At 44.0% G+C, this 24230-nt stretch overlaps 1 protein-coding gene across 5 annotated transcripts in view; it reads right to left on the reverse strand.

Annotated features, from left to right (window-relative positions):
• DGLUCY (D-glutamate cyclase) overlaps positions 1–24230 on the reverse strand; it is an 847613-nt gene that overhangs the window by 58033 nt on the left and 765350 nt on the right. For all 5 annotated transcript variants that reach the window (XM_069637445.1, XM_069637447.1, XM_069637446.1 and 2 more), the window contains exon 10: positions 11138–11286. In XM_069637445.1, the coding sequence (XP_069493546.1) occupies positions 11138–11286 (149 nt within the window). The remainder of the gene's footprint in view (positions 1–11137; positions 11287–24230) is intronic.

Here is a 24230-nt window from a genome sequence, read left to right on the forward strand (position 1 = left end):
GAGGGCCCCACATAGTTATCCCTACGGAATTGATTGACCGAGTAATAACTGTTGCCCACTGCAGCCTCCCAGCATTGGACTAAAAGGTACAAGAGTTTGATGGGGCTTGCAAGTGGTGCCAAGCCACGGCCCCTCACATCAGAGAACCAGCTATCCAGAGCATGCCCAGAAGGGAAGAGCCATCGGAAACCGTCCACATGGATTTCGGATCAACCCAAAGAGACTTGCACTTCCTAGTGATGGTAGACCAGTGGTCCTGGTAGGTTGAATTTGTCCCGTCCTTGGCCCTACAAGACATCATTCCAGTAATGGAAATTTGTTTTGCAACTCACGGCTTCCCCATAGAAGTATGCTCGGACAATAGCTCCCCAATCCAGAGTGCAGGCCTAGAAGAGTCCCTGACAAGATGAGGCATCAATCACAGGAAAATAACACTGGTGTGGCCAGGCGCTAATGGCGAATCAGAACGCTTCATGCATACGCTCAATAAGTGCTTCCACATAGCGCATGGACATGGGTCATGTGAAAAGAGAGCCCTAGTCCAATTCCTCCTCGAGAATAAGACAACCCCACACTGCTCGACAGGAGTAGCTCCGGCAGAGGCTCTCTTCCAGAGGTGTCCGAGCACATTTCTACACAAACTGGAGAGGAGATATCCAGGAATAATAGATAATGGAGAAGTGCAAGCCCAAAGAGAAATGGCAATTCAGAAGGAGAACAGCAGATGAGGGCTAAGAGAACACGACATAGCTGTTGGAGACACAGTCCTGGCAAGAACTTGATATTCGGAAGGAAAACAATCCCTCCCATACGAGCCCTCACCGTTGAAGGTAGTGGGAGTGCAAGGCTCACAAGTGACAGCCGCCGACGACCACGGGCTAGTTACACGAAACTCCAGTTTCTTTGGGAGACTATCAGGCCCACCTCAGCTGCAGCCCGACTGGTATGGACAAACTAGGGACACCACAGTTCACCATCCTGATGCGGGAGACATGGATGAGGACATATCAGGAGACCCCTACCCAGAGGCAGCAGCCGAACCAACACCCAGGGAACCCGGACGCCACACAGGACCGGCCCCTGACAGTGAGACAGAACAGCGCTACCCCGCAAGAGAATCAAGAGGGCCTACGGCGTGACTAAAAGACTATGATCTGAGCACCTGAGAAGGGGAGAGAGATCCCGACCGGAGAGTACAGTGAGTCTCTCCACATGCAGGGGTTTATGTGAGTTATATGTTTGTTTAAACCCAGTTTTGCAATTTTGTTGTTTATAACTTGTTCTGTGGGCCCAAAGCCTGTTGTTATAAAAATTGGGAGGAGTGTGGCATCATGTGAACCGCGACAGGACGTGCTAAGTCATTACGCAGAGGAACGAATAAAGAGGCTGGCTTTGCACCCTTGCAGGCAGACTGAAGCGGGGCCTGTGAACTATCAGCAGTGTGTGTGTGTGTGTGTCTCATTGCACGCTGCACTGCGCCACAAGCCCAGGCCACACGGCCCCATCACACTACACGCACCTTAAGTCTTCCAAAGTCACATGCGAGCAGTGCACCCAGTCCTGATGTGGGGTGTTCTGAACTTACAATGGAAAAAGCATCCTGTATGGGTACAGTCATGCAACGCCACAAACACAGAGGGTGGGAAAATGGAGCTCTGTGCTCCGAAACCACCACATAAATTAAGTAGTGGTGGGAAAGTAACTACAAGTATGAGAATGCAACCGGCTGTTGACTGAACAGTAAGGGCTAGATGGAGGTGTCAGACATGTCATGGGACCACTTAGCAATACTTAAACCTATGTCAGAACACAGTTCATACCCTAAATCTATTGGCACTCCAAGGCAGTTGAAGTGCATTGTGCCTCATTACAAGTTTGGTGGTATCTCAGCAGTAAATCCACTAAGATACCACCAAACGGAATGACCGTTACCGCCACTTTGGTCCAGCTGTATTACCGCCGGATTACAAGTGGTGGTAGGCGGTGTTAGTCCCCATTGGTTGGAGTTCATATAACTGCATGGGGGATTTCGGCGGCACAACCGCCGGCAGTAATTCTGCCAAAATGGCTGTTTTTTGCCAGAAGAACAAGTTACTTAACAACTGTAACGTTCTTTCGATTGGATGTTCCTCCCACATATTCCTCATCTTTAGATATGTTGTCTCCCAGCTTCGCTGCTTCAGAAAAAATGTTCACCATAGGGTGCTGTGTTCGAGGCCGCAGAGTCGTAGTCCCTCGAGGGCTGCCATCGAGCGTCGACGTCATCTGCTGTATAAAGGACTCGAGCAGCGCCCGTTAACTCAGTTCTGTTTTTACGGTACTCACAGTCGCATCAGCAGATCAGGCTTTAAGTCCTCAGGCTCTTAAGGAAGTTCGAGGGCAAATGGCGTAAACTGTATGCAGGGGTATGTTGGGAGGGTCGATGAGGAATACGTGGGAGGAACATCCAATCGAAAGAACTTTATAGTTGGTAAGTAACTTGTTCTTTGAATGGATTGTGTCCTCCCACGTATTTCTCATCTTTAGATAGGCTCCGAAAGCAGTAAGAATTTGGAGGAGGGAGTACCAGAAATTTCAATTATGGACTGAAAGAAGGACAGCTTTTGCAAAGAGTCCTCCTTGATATGAAGTAGAGTCCAAGCAGTAAAGCTTCACAAAGGTGTGCATTGACGACCAGGTGGCCGCAGCACAAATATCCTGCACTAGGACACCCCTCTGAAGAGCCGTGGAAGTTGCCATGCCTCTGGTTGAATGAGCCCTTCATCCATCCGGAGGCTCTTTTCCAGCCAATTTATAGCACTCAGAGATTGCTAGAATTATCCATCTGGATAGAGTTTGTTTAGACACTCCAAGGCCCAATTTGCATCCAGTATACCCAACAAATAGTTGGTCACATTGTCGAAGATTTGCCAATCTGGAAATGTAGAAACTGAGAATCCTTTTTGGGTCCAGTCTATGCAACCTTTCCTCTTCCTTACTAGTGCGAGGAGGAGGATAAAAAGAAGGTAAGGTAATATTTTGTGACAGATGGAAATCAGAGATTATGTTAGGCAAGAAAGATGGTTTGACTTTTAGAATAACATTGTCTCTATGGAAAATGGTGTGAGGAAGCTTACAAGAAAGTGCCTGCAACTCACTTACCCTGCGGGCTGATGTTATAGCCACGAACAAAATTGTTTTAAGAGTGAGAAGTCTTAATGGGTAAGAATGTAAAGGTTCGAAAGGGGCACACATGAGAAATTTTAAGACTAAATTCAAATCCCAGATGGGCACCTGAAAAGACATCGAGGGGTACACATTTGTTAGCCCTTTCAAGAATTGAATTACTAAGGGCATTTTAAAATAGGACACCTCTTCAGAGGAACGCTTAAAGATAGATAGCACTGCCAGATATCCTTTTATAGTGCCAATTTGTGTAAGAGGAAAGAAAGTACTTTTGGAGTATTACAAAGAAATGGATCCACATTCTTATCCCTGCACCAGTTACTGAACTTATTCCAATGACACCGGTACAGGGATTTTGTTGCTGGCCTTTTGGCCGAAATCAAAATATCCATTAAGTCATCCGGGAGGTCCCAATCCATATAACTCAACCTCTCAGAAACCATGCGTGAAGACTGAGTGTCTTGACCTCTGGATGGAGAACCCGACTTTCCTCTTGCGAGAGAAGATCCTCTCTTTGTGGAAGACGCATTGGAGGGCAGATGGACATGTCCAGAAGGTCCGGAAACCACATCCTCCTGGCCCATTCCGCGGCAATTAGGATCTTGGTTTTCCTGAACTTTCTCAACCTCCTAATTACCCGAGGAATCATGGGGACTGGAGGAAACGCATTGAGGAGTGGAAATACCCAGTCCACCACGAACATGTCCCCTAGAGCTCCTCTTCGAGGAAATTCCCTTGAGCATTACAGCTTGCACTTCTGGTTGGCACCGGTCGTGAACAGATCCACTTGAGGGGTTCCCAAAAGGGCAAAGATCTTTTGAAGGACTTCCTGAGCAAGCTCCCATTCGTTGAAGACTGTGCTCTGCCTGCTCAGAGTGTCCGCCACTGTGTTCAGCTCTCCGGCTAGGTGAACTGCCAATAGAGAAATTCCTTCTTGCATTGCCTAGAACCAGAGCTGCATTGCCTCTCTGCACAGTGGGAGTGATCCTAAGCCTCCTCTTTTGTTGAGGTAGTACATGGCCACTGTGTTGTCCGTCAATATCAGGATATTCTTTCCCTGTACAGAGGGCAGAAAAGCCTTCAGCACTAGTCTGATTGCCCTCAGCTCCAAAAGGTTTATGTGTAGTTTGGACTCTGAAGGAGACCAATGACTTGGTGTGGGCTCCCCACCCCATGAGCGAGGCGTTTGTCACTACCGTTATCTCCGATCATGGTTGGCAAAAAGGTTCCCCCTTGAGGATATTCTCCTTGCAAGCCCACCATAGGAGATCTTGAGCCACTTTGGCTGGGACTTGCAGAAGAGCTCACATCGCCCCCGAAAATTGGGATCATTGAGTCCTGAGGGCCCATTGAAGGGATCTCATCCTCAGTCTGGCCTCTGGCACCAGGAAAATTCAGGAAGCCATGAGGCCTAGCAACCTTAGAAAGTCGAATGTCGGTAGATGTTGGGCATTTTGAAACTTTGTTACCATCTGCAGAATGTGGAGAGCTCTCTCCTCAGGAGGCGAGGCTTTCCCTGAGAAAGTATCTAGGAGTGCTCCGATGAATTGGAGTCTTTGGCTTGGAATCATTTGTGACTTCTTGTAACTGAGGGAGAAGCCCAGTCTGTGTAAGAAGTGGCAGGTCAAGGCCAGATGTTCCTGGGCTTGTTCGGGTGAACTTGCCCTGATTAGCCAATCGTCCAGATAAGGGTAGACGTGAATCTCCCTTCTCCTGATACTCGCTGCCACCACCGCCATCAGTCTGGTGAAAACCCTCGGGCGGAGGTCAGCCCAAATGGTAGAACCCGAAACTGATAATGAGAACCACCAATTGCGAACCTCATGTACTTTCTGTGCTTGAGATGGATTGGCACATGAAAGTAAGCATCCTGAAGGTCCAATGAAACCAGCCAGTCATGAAGCTGAAGAGTCTGAAGGATCTGAGTAAGGGTCACCATCTTGAACTTGTCCTTCCTAAGGAATTTGTTCAAATTTCTTAAGTCCAAGATGGGTCTCAATCCTCTGTCCTTTTTGGGGATGAAAAAATAAGGGGAGTACCAACCCTTGTTCCTTTACGCTAAAGTTACATGTTCTATTGCACCTTTCTCTAGCATGGTTAAAATCTCCTGCACAAGGAGCGAGTCTGGAATTTTGACAGAATTAGCTGATGACCTTGAGGTCTTTGATGAAAAGGAAGGCAGTAACCATGGGTCACTATCTCTAGTGCCAAGGCATCCGACGTAATGCCCTGCCGTTCGTCCAGATACCAAGTGATTCTGCCTCCCACTGGGGTTTTGTGGGCTTTGCAGAGGCTGCAGCAGTGGCTGAGGAGGTAGTAGCTGCTGCTGGGGCTGATCTAGCACCTCTCCCTTGTCCAGCACGAAAGGATTTTCTCTGTTGGCCTCTTTGACTGGCCTGCCTCCTCCCCTTTCCAAAAGAGGAGTAGAAACGAAAGGGGCGACTCTTCCAGGAAGATGAGCCTGTGCAAGAGTGTTGTTGAGGCTGTTTTATAGTGGCGCTAAGTGATTTTGCTGCCGCTTTTGAGGTCTGCAGCTTCTCCAAGCTCTCGTCCGCCTTGCTGCCAAACAACCTCAAGCCGTCAAAGGGCATATTAAGTAATCTAGACTGCACACCAGGTGCAAAGCCAGATTTCCTTAGCCATGCAAACCTGCGTAGAACCATGCTAGATGCCATGGACCGGCTTACACTATCAGCAGTGTCCAGTCCTGACTGAAGGCATTCCTCCATAGCCTCTTTACCATCTTTTACTTTAGCCAGGAAACCATCCCCTTCCTCACCTTCCGGGATGCGTTCAGCCACTGATGTCATGCAGTCCCACAGGGTATATGTAAATCTTGTTAATGTATAAATTACATTAGTCGATTTAAGGGCCATGCTGCTCGAAGAAAAAACTTTCTGGGCCCAAGCATCAACTTTTTTATCATCCCTGTCTGGTGGTATTGAGGGGTAAGCTGATTGCCTAGTGGAGGTTGCAGCTTGAGCCACTAGACTTTCAGGGGAGGGATGTTTAGGTAGATATCCCGGATCTGATAAAGATGGCCTGTATTTTGGTACAAATCTCTTGTTTACTGCTGAAATAGAATCAGGAGTATTCCAATTTACCATCAACCTCTTCTGAAGTGCTTTATGGAATGGAAGAACAGGATCTTTTAGAGGACCTTCACTCAGGATTTCCGTCATGTCATCCTGGTCGGAATTTGGGAAAGCTGCCTTCCAACACATAAAATCAATGACCTTTCCCATGAGCTTTCTATTACTAGGATCAGCATGATCTGTAGGGTCTGGTCTCTCAAATTCCACTTCAGGTGAAGTGTCTAGGCCACTGGCATTTTGGAGACCGTCATAAAGATCTGTTATCTTGGAATTCGGGTTCACTAGCTCTTCAGGGGGGTGCTCTTAAAAAATGGATGACATGGATCTGAACAATTCCTGTCTGGGTTGAAGATGAAAGCTATTTCAGGTAAAAAAGGTGTTATCAACTTAGGCATGGGCAATGGCGTCGACTTAGGTATCGGTATTAAAGAATGCCTCGATAAAGGCGTCGAAGGCGTCGATAAAGAAGACGCTGGCTTTGATGTTTTCAAAGGAGGCTTCGATACTGTCAAAGAAGGCTTCGATACAGTCAAAGGTGTCAATGCCATTTTCGTCTGCGGTTTTGCTGCAGCAGTCGTCGACTGTGTCGAGTCGAGTTTCGACTTCGACGTCGATTCCGCTACCACCGATTTATACACCTAAGGTTTTGTCTTAGTACGAGGCGTCGGGGAACTTTCCCTTGATGACACTCTCAACTCTTTTTTGGCTCGCATGTTAAGTCTTTGATCTCCCTCTGTCACTTTTAGAATGGGTAGAGGCATGTTCTCCACACGGCGCCTTCGAGGGGGTCTGGGCCGCTTTCTTGAATATTTTAAGCATCAAAGCCCTAAAGGCCTACCATTTTTCAGGGGAATCGTGCTTGGATGGATAAGTCACTCTCCCCTCAGAGGAGGAAGAGGAGGAAGAAGACCTGTGACGTTGCTTTTTTGACTTCTTAGTCGAAGACGAGGAGGATTTCCTCGAGTGACTCTTCGATCTCGACCTCCTCGACCCATGTCAAGATTTTTGACTAGATTCATCCGAATCTTTTTGTCTTTAAGAAGACTTGTACGTTTCCTCCCCCACCGCCAGCTTACCTCTAAGTTCCCTAAGAGCCTTATTGGACATGGCCTGACAGAAACAGCACTCGTCAACCCGATGGTCTGGACTGAGACACCAGAGGCAATTCCGATGGGGGTCGGTTATTGACATTTTCCTACCACACTTCTGACATTTTTTGAAACCTGTCTTGGGTGTGGTGGGAGTAGATGACGAGGACATCGTCGAGAAAATACCTGATGCGCCGTTCGTGACACAAAGCAGTTGCTCGGAAAACCTGAACTGAGGTAGCGGGCGCTGCTCAAGCCCTTTATACAGCGGATGACGTCAACGCTCGACGGCGGCCCTCGAGGGACTACGACGCCGCGGCTTCGAACACATCCCCCTCTGGTGAAAAATATTTCCGAAGTAGCAAAGCTGGGAGACAACATATCCAGAGATGAGGAATACGTGGGAGGACACAATCCATTCGAAAGGTGGTGTTTTTTTACCCCAACTCTTAGTTGGAGGGGATTCCTCCACCTCTCTGCCAAACTCATAGTTGGGTGGTTTCAGCAATGCAGTGGTAACTGTATTACCGTCCCATTTTTACCACATCACCCAATTTATGAGGCCAATTGATTTTGTTTTTTGCTGGTGAGAGCCCATTGAAATCTATGGCTTAAACTGAGTGTGAACTGAGTTCAAATTGGATGGTACCTGGAAACTGCAGCGGAGATGAGAGCTGTGATATATAGCAGGCTGCCTGATGTATGCCATTAAATACTCCAGTAGTCCTGGTAACTAGGTGTGCTTCGCCATGTATGTCTGCTGCTTGTAGGTCAGCATTTATTTTGGGAAAATTAAACTTCACTATTTGGTAAGAGAGCAAAATGGCGTGTGCTAAAAAAGTCACCTCTTATATCTTCTGTCAAGCAATCACGTAGTACTGGTGCTGCATGCTTTTCAGAAATTATAGTAAATTAAGGACTGAACTAAGAGGACAAAAGTGCGCATTAGTTTGTTAACATTATTGGCCTGCAGAATGTTTTTACTCAGAAGTTACTTTTCATGTAGACTATTGTGTGGCTAAACAACCCAAGTTACACCACTTCCTCACATTGCATGCAGAAAATCTCACCATAATTACACAAGCAAATAAGATATGCCTATGGCAGTATAACTTAGTAGACTGGCATTTGTCCTTCGTTTCTCCATGAACAAAGGGGACTGGATCTAGTGGATGTCCATTTGTGGTAAGACTTTCGCAGGAGTGTAGTGTTAGAATGTGTGCATAGTACAAATAGGCCCACAATGTGTATTCTCTCTGCATGTCACTAATAGGTGCCATAATAATGTTACCTAATTGGTCCATTACCTCAAAAGGATGAAATGTCATGAACATCCAATCAAGATTTGAATCTGTGACTTGGATATCACACACACTTCTGCCACAGGACCTATATACCCTCTGAGTAAGGTCGAGATCATAGCCTTGCATGTTAAGGTATATGCTGCTGTACGCATCTGAACACACCACACTAATCAATCGCTATCAGTTACATAGATTTATGGATTTTTTCACCAAGTGTGTCCATTTCTTAAATCGTTACTCGTGGTAAATCAGTGCAGAATGCTGATTTTAATACGTATTCAGTTGTTTCCTTTCCTTGCATTGAACTGTGGAGACCGACAAACACATTTTTCATTCGGGTACTTTGCTTGGTTGCTCTGTAATCATTTTACAGATATGCATTCTGTTTTGTGCCCTTTTGCACTTTCAGGTGGAATCATACATTTCTGTTGTCAGGTTGATTTAACACGTGGTTTAGTGCTTTGCAAGTCAACTTTATTCAACACATTGTACTATCAAAGCTTTTGAAAGACAGCTATACAGAAAGCCTTGAACGTTGATGTAAAACTAAAGATGGGATGGGAGGAGATATAGGGGTCATTACGAGCATGGGGATATTTCCCACAGAATTACTGCCACACTAGTTTACAGTTACTGCCATTCATATGGGTGGTAAATTCACCAGATTATGAATGGTGGTAATGTGGAGTTAGTCTCCATTCATTGGACCTCATTACGAGGTGGCCGGTAAGGGATTACTGGTGCCGGTAATCCCTTACCGCCCTACTACGAGTTCCCTTTGCGGGGCCTTCCTTAACGCCTGGTTTTTGCAGGCGTTAAGGATGGGACCCGCAAAGGGACACCGGGGTCAATAAAGGGAGCGCAATTTGCGGTACCGTTATTGCCGCCTTCCCACTGAGCCCTATGGGGGCTCAAATGGGAATGGGGAATGGCCCTGGTGAATGGAGAATTACCGGTCCCTCCAACCTCGGTATGGACCGGTAATTACTCCATTCACCAGGCCGGAGTTGGAACGAGTTTGGAGGCAGTCAATGCCGCAAATAGCGGCATGGTTACCTCCAACCTCGTAATGAGGTCCATTGAGTTCCTTGATATTCCATTGGGGACTTGGATGAATTAGCATAGGTAGTAATTCCACCAGCGATAATTCACCCTGTTATTGCAGTGAATGTTGAGAAAATACCTCCAGTGAAGTCCTGGAAGTAGTTCCTCTACTTCAACCTTCAAACTCTGTATGTTGATGTGGTAAATGGTGGTAATCCTGTTACAGCCACTTTTTAAAATTCATCGCCATACTCGTAATTATTCCCATTGTCTACTTCCTGAATTACAATCTATAGACACCTAGCCTTAAATCCCAGTTTCTCCATTTGACCAAAGCATGTGATCCTGGCCAAATCACCTATCATTGTGCCGTAGTTTCTTTATCTGACAACATTATTTCCTGGAAGTGATTCTTTTGGCCATGTACTAGACAGAGAATCACTCATGCATGGTTCAACAGAGTGCACTGTTGCAATATATATAATAATACTAACCATTTATGTAGTACAAGTCACAGGCTGAATAGCTACATCCATTTTGATCCATGGTTTTTCCTCATAGATTATATGAATCAAACGATACTACAATGCACACGATCTCTGTTTGGGATGGTTGGGGCAGTGGTTTTAGAGCGCACAGTATAATTGTGTGTAGGAGACACGAAGGATGTGATTAAGATGGCGATGTATTCTCTAAATATAAGGCATTACAAAAAAGATCAGATGACACAAAATTCTATCCAGGTGTCGCATAGTCACTGACATAGCAGTCATCTCTGCGCCTGAACAAAATGCTCTGCGTGATTTTAATACTGTTTTAAACTTGTCATCTCTGATAGTAATGGAATAGTCATCTAAGTCTAATTACTGTGTGCATGCAATGCAATGCTCTTTTATTTCCACGTTTGCACAGACTAAGGTCTTCCGAAAAGGCCTTCCACCCAAACAGCACTTTGAAGCCATAACAATGGCAGTGTGCGCTATACAAAAACCACATAACATAACATAGCAGTCGCAGTAATATATACATCTATAGATTGTATTAAAAGTACATAAAACATGCCAGTTGTCAACTCGACACACTATCTCTTCAAGTTGGGTGCACTGCAGAGCTCGTTGGAAAAAGGTCAGAACCCGACACAGCGTCTTTGTTGCAGCTCTGATGTTCATGTCTGTGATAATCCAATCTCATGAAAGTTTTGTCACAGTTTGACATTATCAAAGTATATTTGTGTGTTACGTGTAGTACATGTGTGGGTGGGGATTGACTTCATTCTTAAATCCGTCTGAACTACACTTTATCTTGAACAAACTGCACATGCTGAATCAGAAAATTACAGAGGTCATCATATTTGTACTTTTGTTCGTTTCTGGTTTCAGCAGCAAAAGTGGGAGAACATGTCTATTGTTTAATAAGGGACAATTTGCTTTTTCAAACATACCTGTTGTTGTAACTCCAGGGATGGTTTTGGCAGTTAGGAAGAGCTCGTCAATGGGGTCCACCAGGTGCTTGATATTCATTTTCCTTGCGTTGTAGTAATTGCCATCGGCAGCCATTCCTGTCCGTTCTATTGCCACCAGGTGGTCAAATCTAGTTTTGATTAAAAAGATTGAAAATTAAGGAACTTGTAGCAAATGCGAGTTTGGATTGAAGTCAACAGAGGAAACAAACGTTCTGATGCGTTTTCTCCTCCACCTTTTTGTTCGAATGCAGTTGAAAAAAAAACCTGAACCACTCAAAGCCTTACCCGACCAAGGTCACACTAGATCATCTGAGAATAGATATCACCCACCCAGTCCCGCACCTGAAGATTAGGTTCAGACGCACCCACCAATCCAAACTATACTCAATAGGATACAGCTGGATCAGCGCAACACCACCTAATCTATGCGGCCCACGAGGAACCAGCAACATCCGAACCCACATGTATACAACTCTAACAGAATCATAAGTACCTGAACCAGGATACAGACTCCACTAACCAAACCCTCAATCTTCTGCATACTTAAACTCACACAAACCACACAACCATCTCTCTCCCAGCAATCCGCACACACTTTACGACACTGCAGCAACAACACAAACTTCACCCACAGCACTCGAGGCCTTCATCCGATCCGATACTAGCACAAAAGCCCAGCACTCGGTGTATACCGAGCTGAAGCTGCCAACAGCACTCCACTTCTCCCACTCTCCTTCTCCCCTCCTCCCGACTAACCCTAACCCCACCCTTCTTGTTTACAGATCTGCCAAAGTGCCTGGGGACCAATTCCGTTGGTGACGGTGCACTATACAAGTACCGCTAACATACATAACATAACAACATCACAACTACAGTGACAATCCGTAAACATGTGCAGGCTTAATTATCAGAATAATTCCAAAATAAATGGTTTCGTCTGTTGAACTGATGCATGACTTAACGGAATTATTTTGGTACAGCGTTGGATTTCATGCTTATGATTCAAGTCGTAACCGGACCATTGATGACTTTGCCAACAGCAGGTGTGATATTGCTAGTTATCATAAAAAAAGAGGACAAAGGCAAAAAAATGAGTCTTGCAGAAGGGCGATTTTACAAAGACAGAAGGTGGAGTTTTACTAGACAACAGATTCCCATAGCCACCAAGCAGATTGTCTATTTTATTCATGTTCTTTGTCAATGCTGTAGAGCTATTGCACATAAACGAAACTGAAATCAGACAGTGTTTCTGGGCGCACGCTGTTTCACACAACACGTGAATGCCTTGTTCGAGTGCAGCATGGCAGTCTTTCTTGGATTGCATTGTGTTTCTGGGCGGACGCTGTTTCACACCACACCGGATACAAAAGCTCCAGGCAGCACGGAGCGCAGTGCGAGAGCGCATCGTTCGATTTTATTCTACGGCAGTCCGTGGCGCCCAGCGGTGGCTTCGGCTCATACTTCATATCCATAGAAGCTGATGGAAGTCATGGTGAGTGTACACCTCCTGCTTTGTAAGCATGGCCTCTGTTTATGCCTTGCTTAGTAAAAGGGTAGGTGCCTCTGCCAACAAATCTTTTGTGGAGGGAGATGTTATAACGAATGTGGTTGGGGAGGCTACCGCAAAACTGGGTCAGTCATTGGGTTCTGACCATGAATCAACACCAAAGCTTCCCATGAAGGATTTATGTAAAGCTCCTGCTTTCATTTTTCCCGTGCCTAAATCCTCCTCTTGTGTGCAGGTGGAATCAGCTTCATATGCCAAAATGACTGACTTTTTTCCAAATAAATCCTTGAATCACCCACTTGACAAGCCTGTATCCTGTTCTCCATCCGCGTTGAGTCCACAGCCACCAGTGGCAGATTACATTCGGATGTGGCTCTGTTGAATTTTCTTCAATCTGAAAATGAACCATCACCTCACCTGGACGTTTTGAGATAGTTGGAGCAATCATTAGCCGGCTCCCTGGAGCACCCTCCAGATCTTCTTTATGAGACTCAGAAATCCAATCAGTCATCTTTATCGATTTCCTCTCCTTCTCTTTTTCTCCTATACCAATGGCAGGGACGGGGACGGCGCTCTTCGTCCCATGGATGCGACAAAACATCTCGGCTTCAAATCTAGTATTCAATTCTCTGGTTAGTTGTACGAAAATATTAATGCAAATCTTAATGAACAACATTCTTTGATCACTATCCTGTTTTTGAAAACGTCCTTTTTGGAGGGATTTATTTTGACATTGAAAAAACATGAGGCTTTTAGTGGACCGCAAGAAGCCAGCTCTTTACAGCGTGAATATGTTCTTATGTTGAGTCCCACGTCGAAGACTTTGGCTGCGCCCTCTGCGATGGATAAAAGTTATGGCGGGGAGGAAGAAAATATTGCACCAATTCCCTCTGAGTTGCCATTTCAATCGGTGATGCCTCTCAATTCACAAACCATTGCTGTTGAAGCACAGTGGTGGCAAAACGGCTGCCAATAAAAGGAAAAAAAGCAGAAATACCAAAAATCAGAGATTCCCGCCTCGTTGCAACACTTGTCACACGATGCTCCCTTAAACGACAACGAGGAGTCATGGGTCATTGTGTCTGAATGGAGCAGACAATCTCTTGCTGATATGGAGGAGTTATTATGTAACGTTTCAATGTATTCATCATTGGAACCCCTGGAAATTGCCCTCTCCAGCACTCAACGATTGGTGCATTCTATCCAATCTACCATTCCAGGGGCCTGACATCCTGTGCGCAACCTAACATTGTCAACTTTAACTAGTAAACCTGCCTTCTGTAAGCCTCCTTCAAAGTAGAATGACGCAGTTTTTAAAAGACGTGATCAAACATGCATGGCACTTTTCAGAAAACTGTCTGCAGAGAGTGGGGCCCCTATGGAGATGAAAACAGGTGTTGCCTGTGTCTGCAGACAAAGCTTTGCAGTCTTTTTACAGCTTCCGTTATTCGAGGAGTAGCCTTTCTGTAAAACCAGCCTGCCGACGGAGCGTTACAGAGTGTGGCTGGAGTGTGTTGCCTGTGCCTGCAGACGCAGCTTGGCAGTCTTTTTACAGCTTCCGTTATTCGAGGAGGAGCCTTTCTTTAAAACCAGCCTGCCGACGTAGAGCGTAGCAGTGTGTGGCTGGAGTGTGTTGCCTGGGTTCCCTGTAGCCCAAGGCCGAGCTCAGCTACACAAAGGCCCAGTCACATCATGGATCCGGAGCAGAGCGTCACCCAATGTACGAGAAGGCAAGCTCGCCTGCAACTCACATCAAATCCATCTGAGCCTCTAAAACAGCATATGGAGGAGCAGACGGCATACATTAAGGAACCCACTGTTATGCAATGTACGTGTATTTTAAAGTGCATCAGCCCCAACCTACACTCTCCATGCCGAACCTGGCAGCGGCACTGTCTGCTGACGTGATGCCACTTGCGAGTGATAATGGAGCTGGAGCCTACAACTCAAACCCTTTCAATCAGTCACCCAGTGATGTCCGAGAGTATAGCGGGCTGTAAAGTAGCAGACATATTTATTGTCCCTAGCCCGAAAATATCTAGCAGAATATCAATTCCTTCCTTCTGCTGTCCCATGAAAGGCAGAAAATTCTTCGCCTAAAACTCAAAATCCTTTCAAAGCCCCTGCGGGTGCCTCAAACAAGCATTAGTGATTTATCAAAATAAACGTCCCACCTCCCAAACAGAGGGCGAGGTGTCAGATTCAGATCTTCTTGCTGCATCCATGGGAGAAGCAGAATGCAACCTTACTACCTGGTGTGAGGATTTGCACACTAAAGAAGCCAGAGGAAAGCCCGCCAAAAGAATGCTAACAGCTTAACTAGCTAATAAAACATTTAAAATCCATATGCAAGCAGGCACAAGTGAAACACTGTGTCTGAGCGCGGCCCGTAGTCAAATTAACCATTTATGCTCTGAATGTGAATCTATCAGAGAAAAACGAACTTGATTTAAAAGACAGACACACAACACTCTTACCTAGAGCTTTCATGGGCAAAGATCAAGAGATCAGTTCAACCTCATTCATGATGTCCGCACCCCCAATAAATTAAAATCCTATGGTCACCCCATTTTGTGATGATCGGCAGAGTACAATGGTACATACCTCTCTTTATTCTATTGAATGCACAGCTCAATCAAAATCAAGCACCACATCTTTGACATGTCAATTGCATAAAAAACAATGTAACCTATATGCAGGATGTTCAGATAAAACCGGCTAAGAGGAGGAGGATGAATGATCAGTCTCTGAACCAACCACGATGGATATGAATTTTGAAGGAAGTCCTCCCTATCACCATGCACGTAGAACAAGCGAACTCCAAGCACATGAACTGGACTTATCACAACCTTCCATTTCAGATTCCTCAACATCTGACTCCTCTTTAAACTGGAGTGACTTCAGACCCACAAAGAGACCACAAAGACCAAATAAAGTCCATAAGCGCCCGAGAAGAGAGCAGCTTAACCTTCGCCAAACCCAAAGTCAACAAGATGTTGCCAGCACCCAAGCACTCCTAATGTCCTTGCTCACTATTTCTCTCGCCACATTTTTAAAACTTTAGGAGGCTATTAACGACAACTTCAAAGACCAGTCGACCTTAATTGCCATGATGAATTCCAAATTAATCTATGTTGAATCGTTCATAGAAATCACAAAAGAAAGATGGGTTCAAGAACGAAAGGCAGACGTGAACACCAGGAACGACCTAATGCCGTTACTGAAAGAGGTTTGAGAAGAAAAAAAAACTCTTGTTTGACTTAACTAAAGATGTTTTAAGAGTGAGTATACAGCTCCATGAAGGAAACGGCACAAAGATAGTAGCAGAAACCACACTTGAGAAAGCCTGTGATCATGCCAATGAGAGAAACAAATCATTAAAAACATGAGTGAACTCTGATGAAATATCTGCCCTTTTTCACCCAGGATTCCACCATCCTGCCATGGACTGCGACACCAAGAGCCTTCAGTCCATGCATCCAAGAGCACGCAATCGACCCAGCAACAAGGCCAACAAACAAACAATATTGTATATACAATCTCGAATGACAACGGGTCGTTCAAATCACCTGCAGCAGATCAAACTTTAGAGGTAGAAGAAGATCAAAATCCCCCTGACCTGGCCTCTTATGGCCAAGTAAAAGAATTGCCACAGAAAGAACAACATTTTTCAATCTTTTGCACCAAGCAAAAGCAAAAACATTCTTTGAAACCTGCACCTCAGCAGTAAAACAACAAAACCCCCAAAACGTACCTTCTGTGAAGAGAATCAAATCGAATGACTCAAGGAATTGTATGAGGAATCTAAGGTTTGAAGTGACAGCTTCAACCTCACAACCCCCAAAAAACACTACATCCAAACGAGATACCCAAAATCAGACTGCTGGTAAAGAAGCTGAACAAATAGGTCCGGAGACAATGACGACTGGCGGCATCGACCAGGAGTTATTAGACCTATTGGCCTATGACGACGAAGACGCTACTATTAAGTCAGCAAAAAGCAATGAAACCCTATTTATATCGAGTGACTACTCCCTCTCCACAGCTGGCAAAACATTGATTTACTAGCCCGAGTCAGGACTATGACAAAGAAATCACCATTTATGACCTTAGTGGAGAAGAGAGATCTATTAAACAGAGCCTAACAAGAAACCAAAAAGAACTCTCAGGGACAGAAACCATCAGAAGTCAGATAAACAGGGAAAATTGTAAAGGATGAATCGCATCCATTGTTAAATAAATCTTCACATAGTAAAATATCCAACTGTGCCAACCACAAATCAGAGTTTCAAAGTGCTGCTAAAAATCAACAGCAAAACCCCCCCAAAAAATGCTGTACAGTTCAAATTGGCTAATACTCGAGCAAATTCTAAACACAGAAGATGGTTTAACGATAAACCGAAAGAACATCCTTCTACTATTTCATCATGTACCAGAACTTGCTACCATTGCATCAGCAGAAATTACAGTCGAGTTCTGTGATGAGGAGACTCGACTGTGTATGCCTATATGTCCCATCCGCTCTAGTTTACAACCACCTATTAGAAGCGTCCACAACATTAAGGACCATGGGCTTTGACATCACAGAGAATAAAAGGAGTACAACAGAAATTAAGGAGCAAGATGGCACACATCAAACAAAGGACAAAATGAGTGATCAAGCGCATACGTTGAAAACATCTACTAGGAAGAATTCAAAGCGCTCAGCAAATCCGTCCAAAATCGCAGCACAATTCCAACCCAAGAAGATCTACATGGGAAACCCCCAAAGAAAGACCAAACAAACAATAATGAATCTTGGGGATGGCTCGCAAAGGCCCTCTCAAACGGCCAAGAAAATTTACAGCAAATGAAGCACAAAGTCAGAGTCCTTTCTTGGAACACAAGGGGATTCAACCACTGGTTTAAAAATACAGACCAGGCTGAAGACACATTTTAAATCTTTTGCATGCAAGAGACCTGGCTAAGAGACACCCCAATTGTTGATGGTTGTTCAGCACACTTAAATCCAGCAAACAAGGGAATGAAAGGCCGGCCAATGTTGGGATTGTTGACAATAATAAGAAATGGAGCAGGCCTTATGGCAACACAATCATATAACCCCAATCTGTACATACAATAATTATTAATAGAAGTAAATTACCATGATCCTCCGAAAAGCCGCTGGTTGTTGCTGATCAATTTATATTGGAACCCAGCTAATGACATGGCAACAGACTTCGCTGAACAGGTGACAAACGTGATAGCTAAATGGATTGTAGAATATAAAAACCCAATGGTTATCATCTGCAGAGATTTAAACACAGATTGCCTAACATACAAGGACATGGACCTAACAGCCTGGCAAAGCACCACCAAAACTAAAACAAGCAGATCAATTTCCTGGCTGCAAACCATGCAAGATAGAAATATAGACATGTTAAATGGCAACACTGCAGGCGATATGCCCCTACTTGGCATCGAGGCCCCACGAGAAAAAAAAAACATGGATTTTATTTTCTGTCTTCTAATGTCTTACATGAAATCAAGTCCCTTGAAGTAGTCAGAAAAAACACAAGTGACCACGAAATGATAAAATTAACATGGTGCAGACCACTCAAAGAAGAGCAACAAAAATGCTGGTCCAAAACAATCGAAGTGGCACCAGGAAGAAACAGAATACGGATTGCACCAATCGATGTCCCAAGATTGACAAAAACCTACAGAGACTGATTTACTTCTGATGATCTAGTGACAGATTATAGACCAATTCTCAATGACTACAGAGAAAAAAGAACCTTTGGGAACAAGCCCAACTTCAAGCAAAGGCACATATTTGACCATGAGATTGCAGAATTTAAAAAAAGGCGGCAGAAAGATCTAAAACAGCTGCGAGAATTGCCAAAACTAACAAGAGCCAACAGCTGTAAGAGCAGTAAACAACAGTACAGAAACTGGGTGATTTCTCATAAGTGCATCATGACTCAAAATGATGGTGAATCCATGCACAAGACTACCCTGGGAAAATACTCAGGAAAGGTTTGGGAAATTTTAAACGACATGGACGCAACACAAGACACACTATTGACCAACCCTATTCCAGAAGAGATTTGGATCCATCATTATAACGCCCTATATGCCACTCCTCCATCAAAGGGAAATGATGTGAACAAAAAAGCCAAAATCATGGTCCATTCCATTTCAAAAAGGGGAAATCCTGACCCTAATTAACAGCGCTAGCAGCTCTAGCGCACCGGGGCCTGATGGGCTATCAAACCTTATCCGAAAAAAACTGCTCCTGAAAATTGGTCAGAATTTTGCTACATTCTATTCTCCTATGTTATAAGGAAAGCTCAAGTCCCGCCCTCATGGAAATGTGCAGTATTGCTCCCCATATTCAAGAAGGTTTGAGCAGAGGAACCCAACAAACTATCGCCCAATCGCCCTTCTGGTCGTGTTAGGAAAAGTCTTCACTTCATTGTTCCTAAAGCGGTTGACCAAATGGACATTAGATTCTGGAACCTTGGACGCCCACCAAACTGTTTTCGTCAAGGGCGTAGGCCGCAACGTGAACCTTTTTCTTTTCAACATGTTGAAATTAAGATGCATAAAGAGTAGAAGGCCCCTGTTCCTCACTTTTATAGACCTACAACAAGCCTTTGACAGTGTCGACCAAGACCATCTTTGGGGTAAGATGACCGATTGGCACTGTCCACTAGATCTGCTCTCTGCAATCATGGCTCTCCATGAAGAAACACCATCCAAATACATTTAAATACAGCAGGATTTCTGACAAAAGAGATGAAGACATCTACAGGGATAAAATAGGGCTGTCCGCCGGCACCCGGCCTGTTCAATCCATTCATCTCTGACTTGAAAGCCACCTTACACGTGCCATTAGCGTGTCCCCCTAAAATAAATGGCATACCCATCAACTGGATGGTCTATGCTGATGATTTAGTCTTTCTAGATCAGACCCCAATAGGGCTACAGCGTAGTCTCACATGTTTACAAGGCTATGTTGAGCAAAATTTACATGGAAAAACCAGAAATCTTAATTATACGAAATCTGCACAGCAGAAAAACAAAGAAAGAAATGTACAAGTGGCACATGGGGAAAGAGTCAGTCTGAGTGGTAAGGGCAACCAAATATTTAGGACTTTGTGTCAATGCGAGCATGGACGATGCTCCACGAATAACAGATCTGAAATGGAAAACCAACAACTTGAGAGCTCAAGGGCAAATCTTATATAAGAAATATGGGAATTTTCATTAATCCCCATTATGACATTTTATTGGCAAAAATTCACTTCTACCTTAACATACGGCGCCGAGACCACGTTATCTACATTGTGGGAAATATGGGACTTACTAGAGGGGTCGTTCTGGAAAATGATCTTGGGCCTACCAAATTGTTTACCCATAGCTGCCATAAGGTACTAACTGTGCCTACTATTGTTGTATATACAAGTAGTTTGGAATTCTTTGGCTCTGTATCGAAAAAAGATCATGAACGACAGCCTAACACAGTTCAACATCTTGAAGGAAAACATGGGACAAACCACAGACTGTATCATTAAGCTATGGACACTAAGATGCAAAGAGGTACGAGCAAACATCAATGCAACTGAATGGTCTCTTGTGAACAATCCAGAGGGGGTCTAAACAAAAAAGGCTATGGTGCTTCGATTGGGATAAACATATGGTTGACCTAATTAAGAGAAATCACCATATAATTTCAAAAGAATGGTGGGAACGTTGTCACGGAGGGCTGATTTTAATTTCATCTTTGCTATGATCAATTTTATAAAAGAAATATTGTAGACTCATCCAATTTTCTGAAGTGATTTGAGGTGCTGTGCGTTGCTCACACTCAAAAGACGAATGAAGTATTAACTAATTCCTGAAAAATCATATGAGTTATGATAAGTCCTGCTCTGGTACAGATGAGACAAGAGCCACTGTGCAGGTAAGACCTTTACATGGGTTCAGGATACAGGTACAGGATGACAGGGCATGAGGGAAGGTAAGTTTTATAGAGGGAGAACATACACCAGCCCCCTTCCTCTGGGCCAGGCTCTCTTCAACTGACACCCTGATGTATAGTCCTTTTCGTTTCTACCTACTATTTACTAAACTGTGTACCTTTCACTCATGTTTATTGTAAATCTGTGTCATTGCACCTTGTAGCACGTATGTAACTGCAACATAAGATATGCGCTCATGTTCTTTGTAAATATCTGTAAATGTACTCTGTTATTCATATGCAACTGTAACATAAGTTATGCGCCCAGATGCCTTTGGGCCAGGCGCGCTCTACAAATAAAACAAATACAAATACAACAGGAACCTAGGTAAGGGAACATTCCAGGCACTCATCAACATTCCATGCATACTGCATTCACCCAGGGAGACCAAGACATAACAAGGTACATTGTTTTTAGGTAAATGTTTGTAATAAACTGAATGCCTTTTTAATAAAAAACAAAATACAATTTTACTTCCTGGCACAATCAACCTAATTACCTACTTTTGGAAAGACTTCTGATATTTCCAGGAAATATTATCCTGAATTGAACAAATTTGTTAACATTGTTTGGGCCTCTTGAATGCCTGGGGACATTGGCCAAGTCGAATTTATTAACGATTTTACATTAGACAGAGTTGTCTTACATATAAAATCAAATTTGATATTTCAGCTCCTACTTGATGTGGTTGTTCAGCTATTGCCTTTAGGCTAGGCGTTAACCTAAATGTATAGATCTTCGCTCCTTGGGAGCTAGCGTCACCAAAGGATGTTCATGGTGGCTGCCAATAACCAACAGTTGGGTCCTCGCTACTGCAAATTACCTGTACCACTAACAATTCCCAATAAAGAAAGGTCAAAATGGGTAGCAATGACCCAATCTTCTTCTCCAAAAACAAAGACTGGTCTTGGTTAGCCGGAGACCTTAGTTCAGGAAATAGATAGTGTGAAGGTATCATGGAGCAAGACATGGACTTCTGGCCCTTCGCACAGCCGACCACGGCTACAGCACCCCTTCTCCTGAGCAGCACTGCTCCAGCCATCTGTGTCTCCAACTTCCTTTCCTCCAGCCCGTTCGTTCTCCTTCAGAAAGGCAGCCATTTTATGCTCCTCAGGTGTGCTAAGTGGCCCTAGGTGTGGGTCATTGAGTTCTCTTGCCTGACTTTGGAGGACTCCATTTGGCAGACATGCCTTGTTGCTCCTCTGGTATGCCTCCATAGTCCTTTTCCTCATCTTAGTACCAGAGTGGTGATTGGTACTGTCTGATTTAATAAAAGTCAGTTAGTCTCTTTATCATCTCAGTACTAAGGTGTTGTTTCTGGGGACCAGTTTGTTGGGAGGAGAAGGAAAAGGGTTGACAACATCCCACAAAGGCTTTAGGGATAGAGGACTCATTATAAAAGGGTAAAGGGGAATACCGCGTCTCATCTAAGGATGTTCCCTTTCCATTCCACAAGTTCACTTCACCCAGGTGATCCTCCCTTGCATATCCATCCCCAGGGTCGGGATCCGATAAGCGATGGCCTTTCCCTGGCCGCCTGAGATGAGGATTCTGGGTAATAAGAGGTGAGGACACATTCAGGTTCTTGACAATAGCAAAACCCGGCAAGAAAGAAATTGAGCTACAATACTAGCCTCTTGGAACATGCAAGGGTTTTCTCATCTGTTTCAGGGGGGTAATTTTAATCTTTTGCAGTATGACATCTTTGCTTTTCAAGAATTGTGGCTTTCAGCAACACCATTTGTAGATGGCTACTTGCTATTTCTTAATCCGGCTGTGAAGGGACCGAGGGGGCAATCTTTTTCAGGTCTTCTGGTGGGAGTGCATAATTGAATGGGTCTATCTCCAATCTGTTGGGCCCAACCTAATCCCTTCATTCAAGCTATTGAGATTTGTTGGGATCAGTCACATTTCCCTGATATGGGGTTCTCTCTTATACTGAATGTCTATTGGGATCCGGGCAGCATTGGCCAGCATGTCTTTTTTGATGACATTGAGTTTATCTTGGACTGGTGGCAAGAGGCTCGGAACTCTGATAGTATTTTAACATGTGGCAATACGAACGCAACTTGCTTCAATTTTGATTCAGCCTCTCTAGTACCTATAGACGATGATACAGCCACATGAAAGAGAGGGAGGGCCATGTTAGCCCTTATGCAGACTTGGGGGCTACATATAAACTAAATAGGAATGTGTGTGGAGATAAGCCTGCCAAGCACACCTGGACACTGGGGCACACAGATAGCGTTTTAACACTACATCTTTGGATCTGAAGCCATTTTTCATAAATGTAAGTTTTTCTCTGTATGTGACACCACCACAACTGATCATACTCATGGAATGGGCTATTATGGGTCAGTGGTTTGCAGAAGGGCATTGTGCCCTTAGCCTTGAGGTCAATAGTGGGTGTAATAAATTAATATGTAATGCTAGAAATTCCAAGAGGTTTAATGATCACCTGGAGTATGTCTTAGGAGGAACTGATTTAGCACTTTTCTTTCCTTCAAGGAACTATTCGGATGACTTGGTGGACTTCTTTAAACATTCTAGTAGTGCACAGAAATGACACCCTAAACATAAGCACGTATTTGATAAGGAGGTTCAGGAGCAAAAGCGTCAGCTGCGTGCTTGTTTGAGAAAGCTGGGTCTATGCGGCTCTAAACAAGGAAAAGAAGATTCAACATAGGAATCCTCCTGTCCCCTGCACACTTATCTAAGACTGGTAAAACCATTTGATATGGTTTAGAAAGCACTAGGTATAGATTTCAATGATCATGTTAATCAAATAAAGATATTCATGACAAATCAGTTATACAAAAAATATATATTCTTTGTTTTACAGACATAGAGTTAATGTACAAAGCAAAGCAAAGATAATAGTCTGTTCTTTGTGGCGACACGTTTCGAGGAATCTATCCTCTTCTTCAAAGGCCTTAACGGACTGTTAAAGGAAAGTTACATTGAAAAACTTCCTCAGAAACTCAATCATGACAAGACAAATAAGTAGGCATGTCGTCATAACTGTATACATATAAGAATTCATTGTCCATACACATCAGTAACCAGAAATGTTAGATATTGGAGTCAGTACATTTCTAAAGTTCTTTATTCACAATAGTTCAAATAACTAATAAATGTTGTATAGATAGAAACCTTTTCCATGTTCTAGCGACTACGTCATCATCTACATTAAATGAATCATTTAATGATCCATACATAGACAAAGATGGCTAAAAATACACCTCAAAAATGGTGATCAACCCGCTACAAATTTCCGAATACAATTGAAAACTATTACTGTGTTTAGGTACACTAACAGAGTTACAACATGTAGCCATTCTGGATGAACCCGATAAATGGGTCTCAAAAAGATTTGAGGGAAGAAGTTACCCAGTGTTGCATATCAACTTGAATCAGTTAAGATTCCAATCCCCATAAAGGACGCCAAAATCGGCCATTGCAGTGGTTTCGTTATTCACATAGAACCGGAGAATGCATAGGGTACAATGCAAATTCACCAGATAGGAGGCCGGTACAGCAGAGGTAAGAGAGCTGATTC

The sequence above is a fragment of the Ambystoma mexicanum genome, chromosome 14 (assembly GCF_040938575.1).
Source record: "Ambystoma mexicanum isolate Mex_15411 chromosome 14, UKY_AmexF1_1, whole genome shotgun sequence".
Classification (NCBI taxonomy): Eukaryota; Metazoa; Chordata; class Amphibia; order Caudata; family Ambystomatidae; genus Ambystoma; species Ambystoma mexicanum.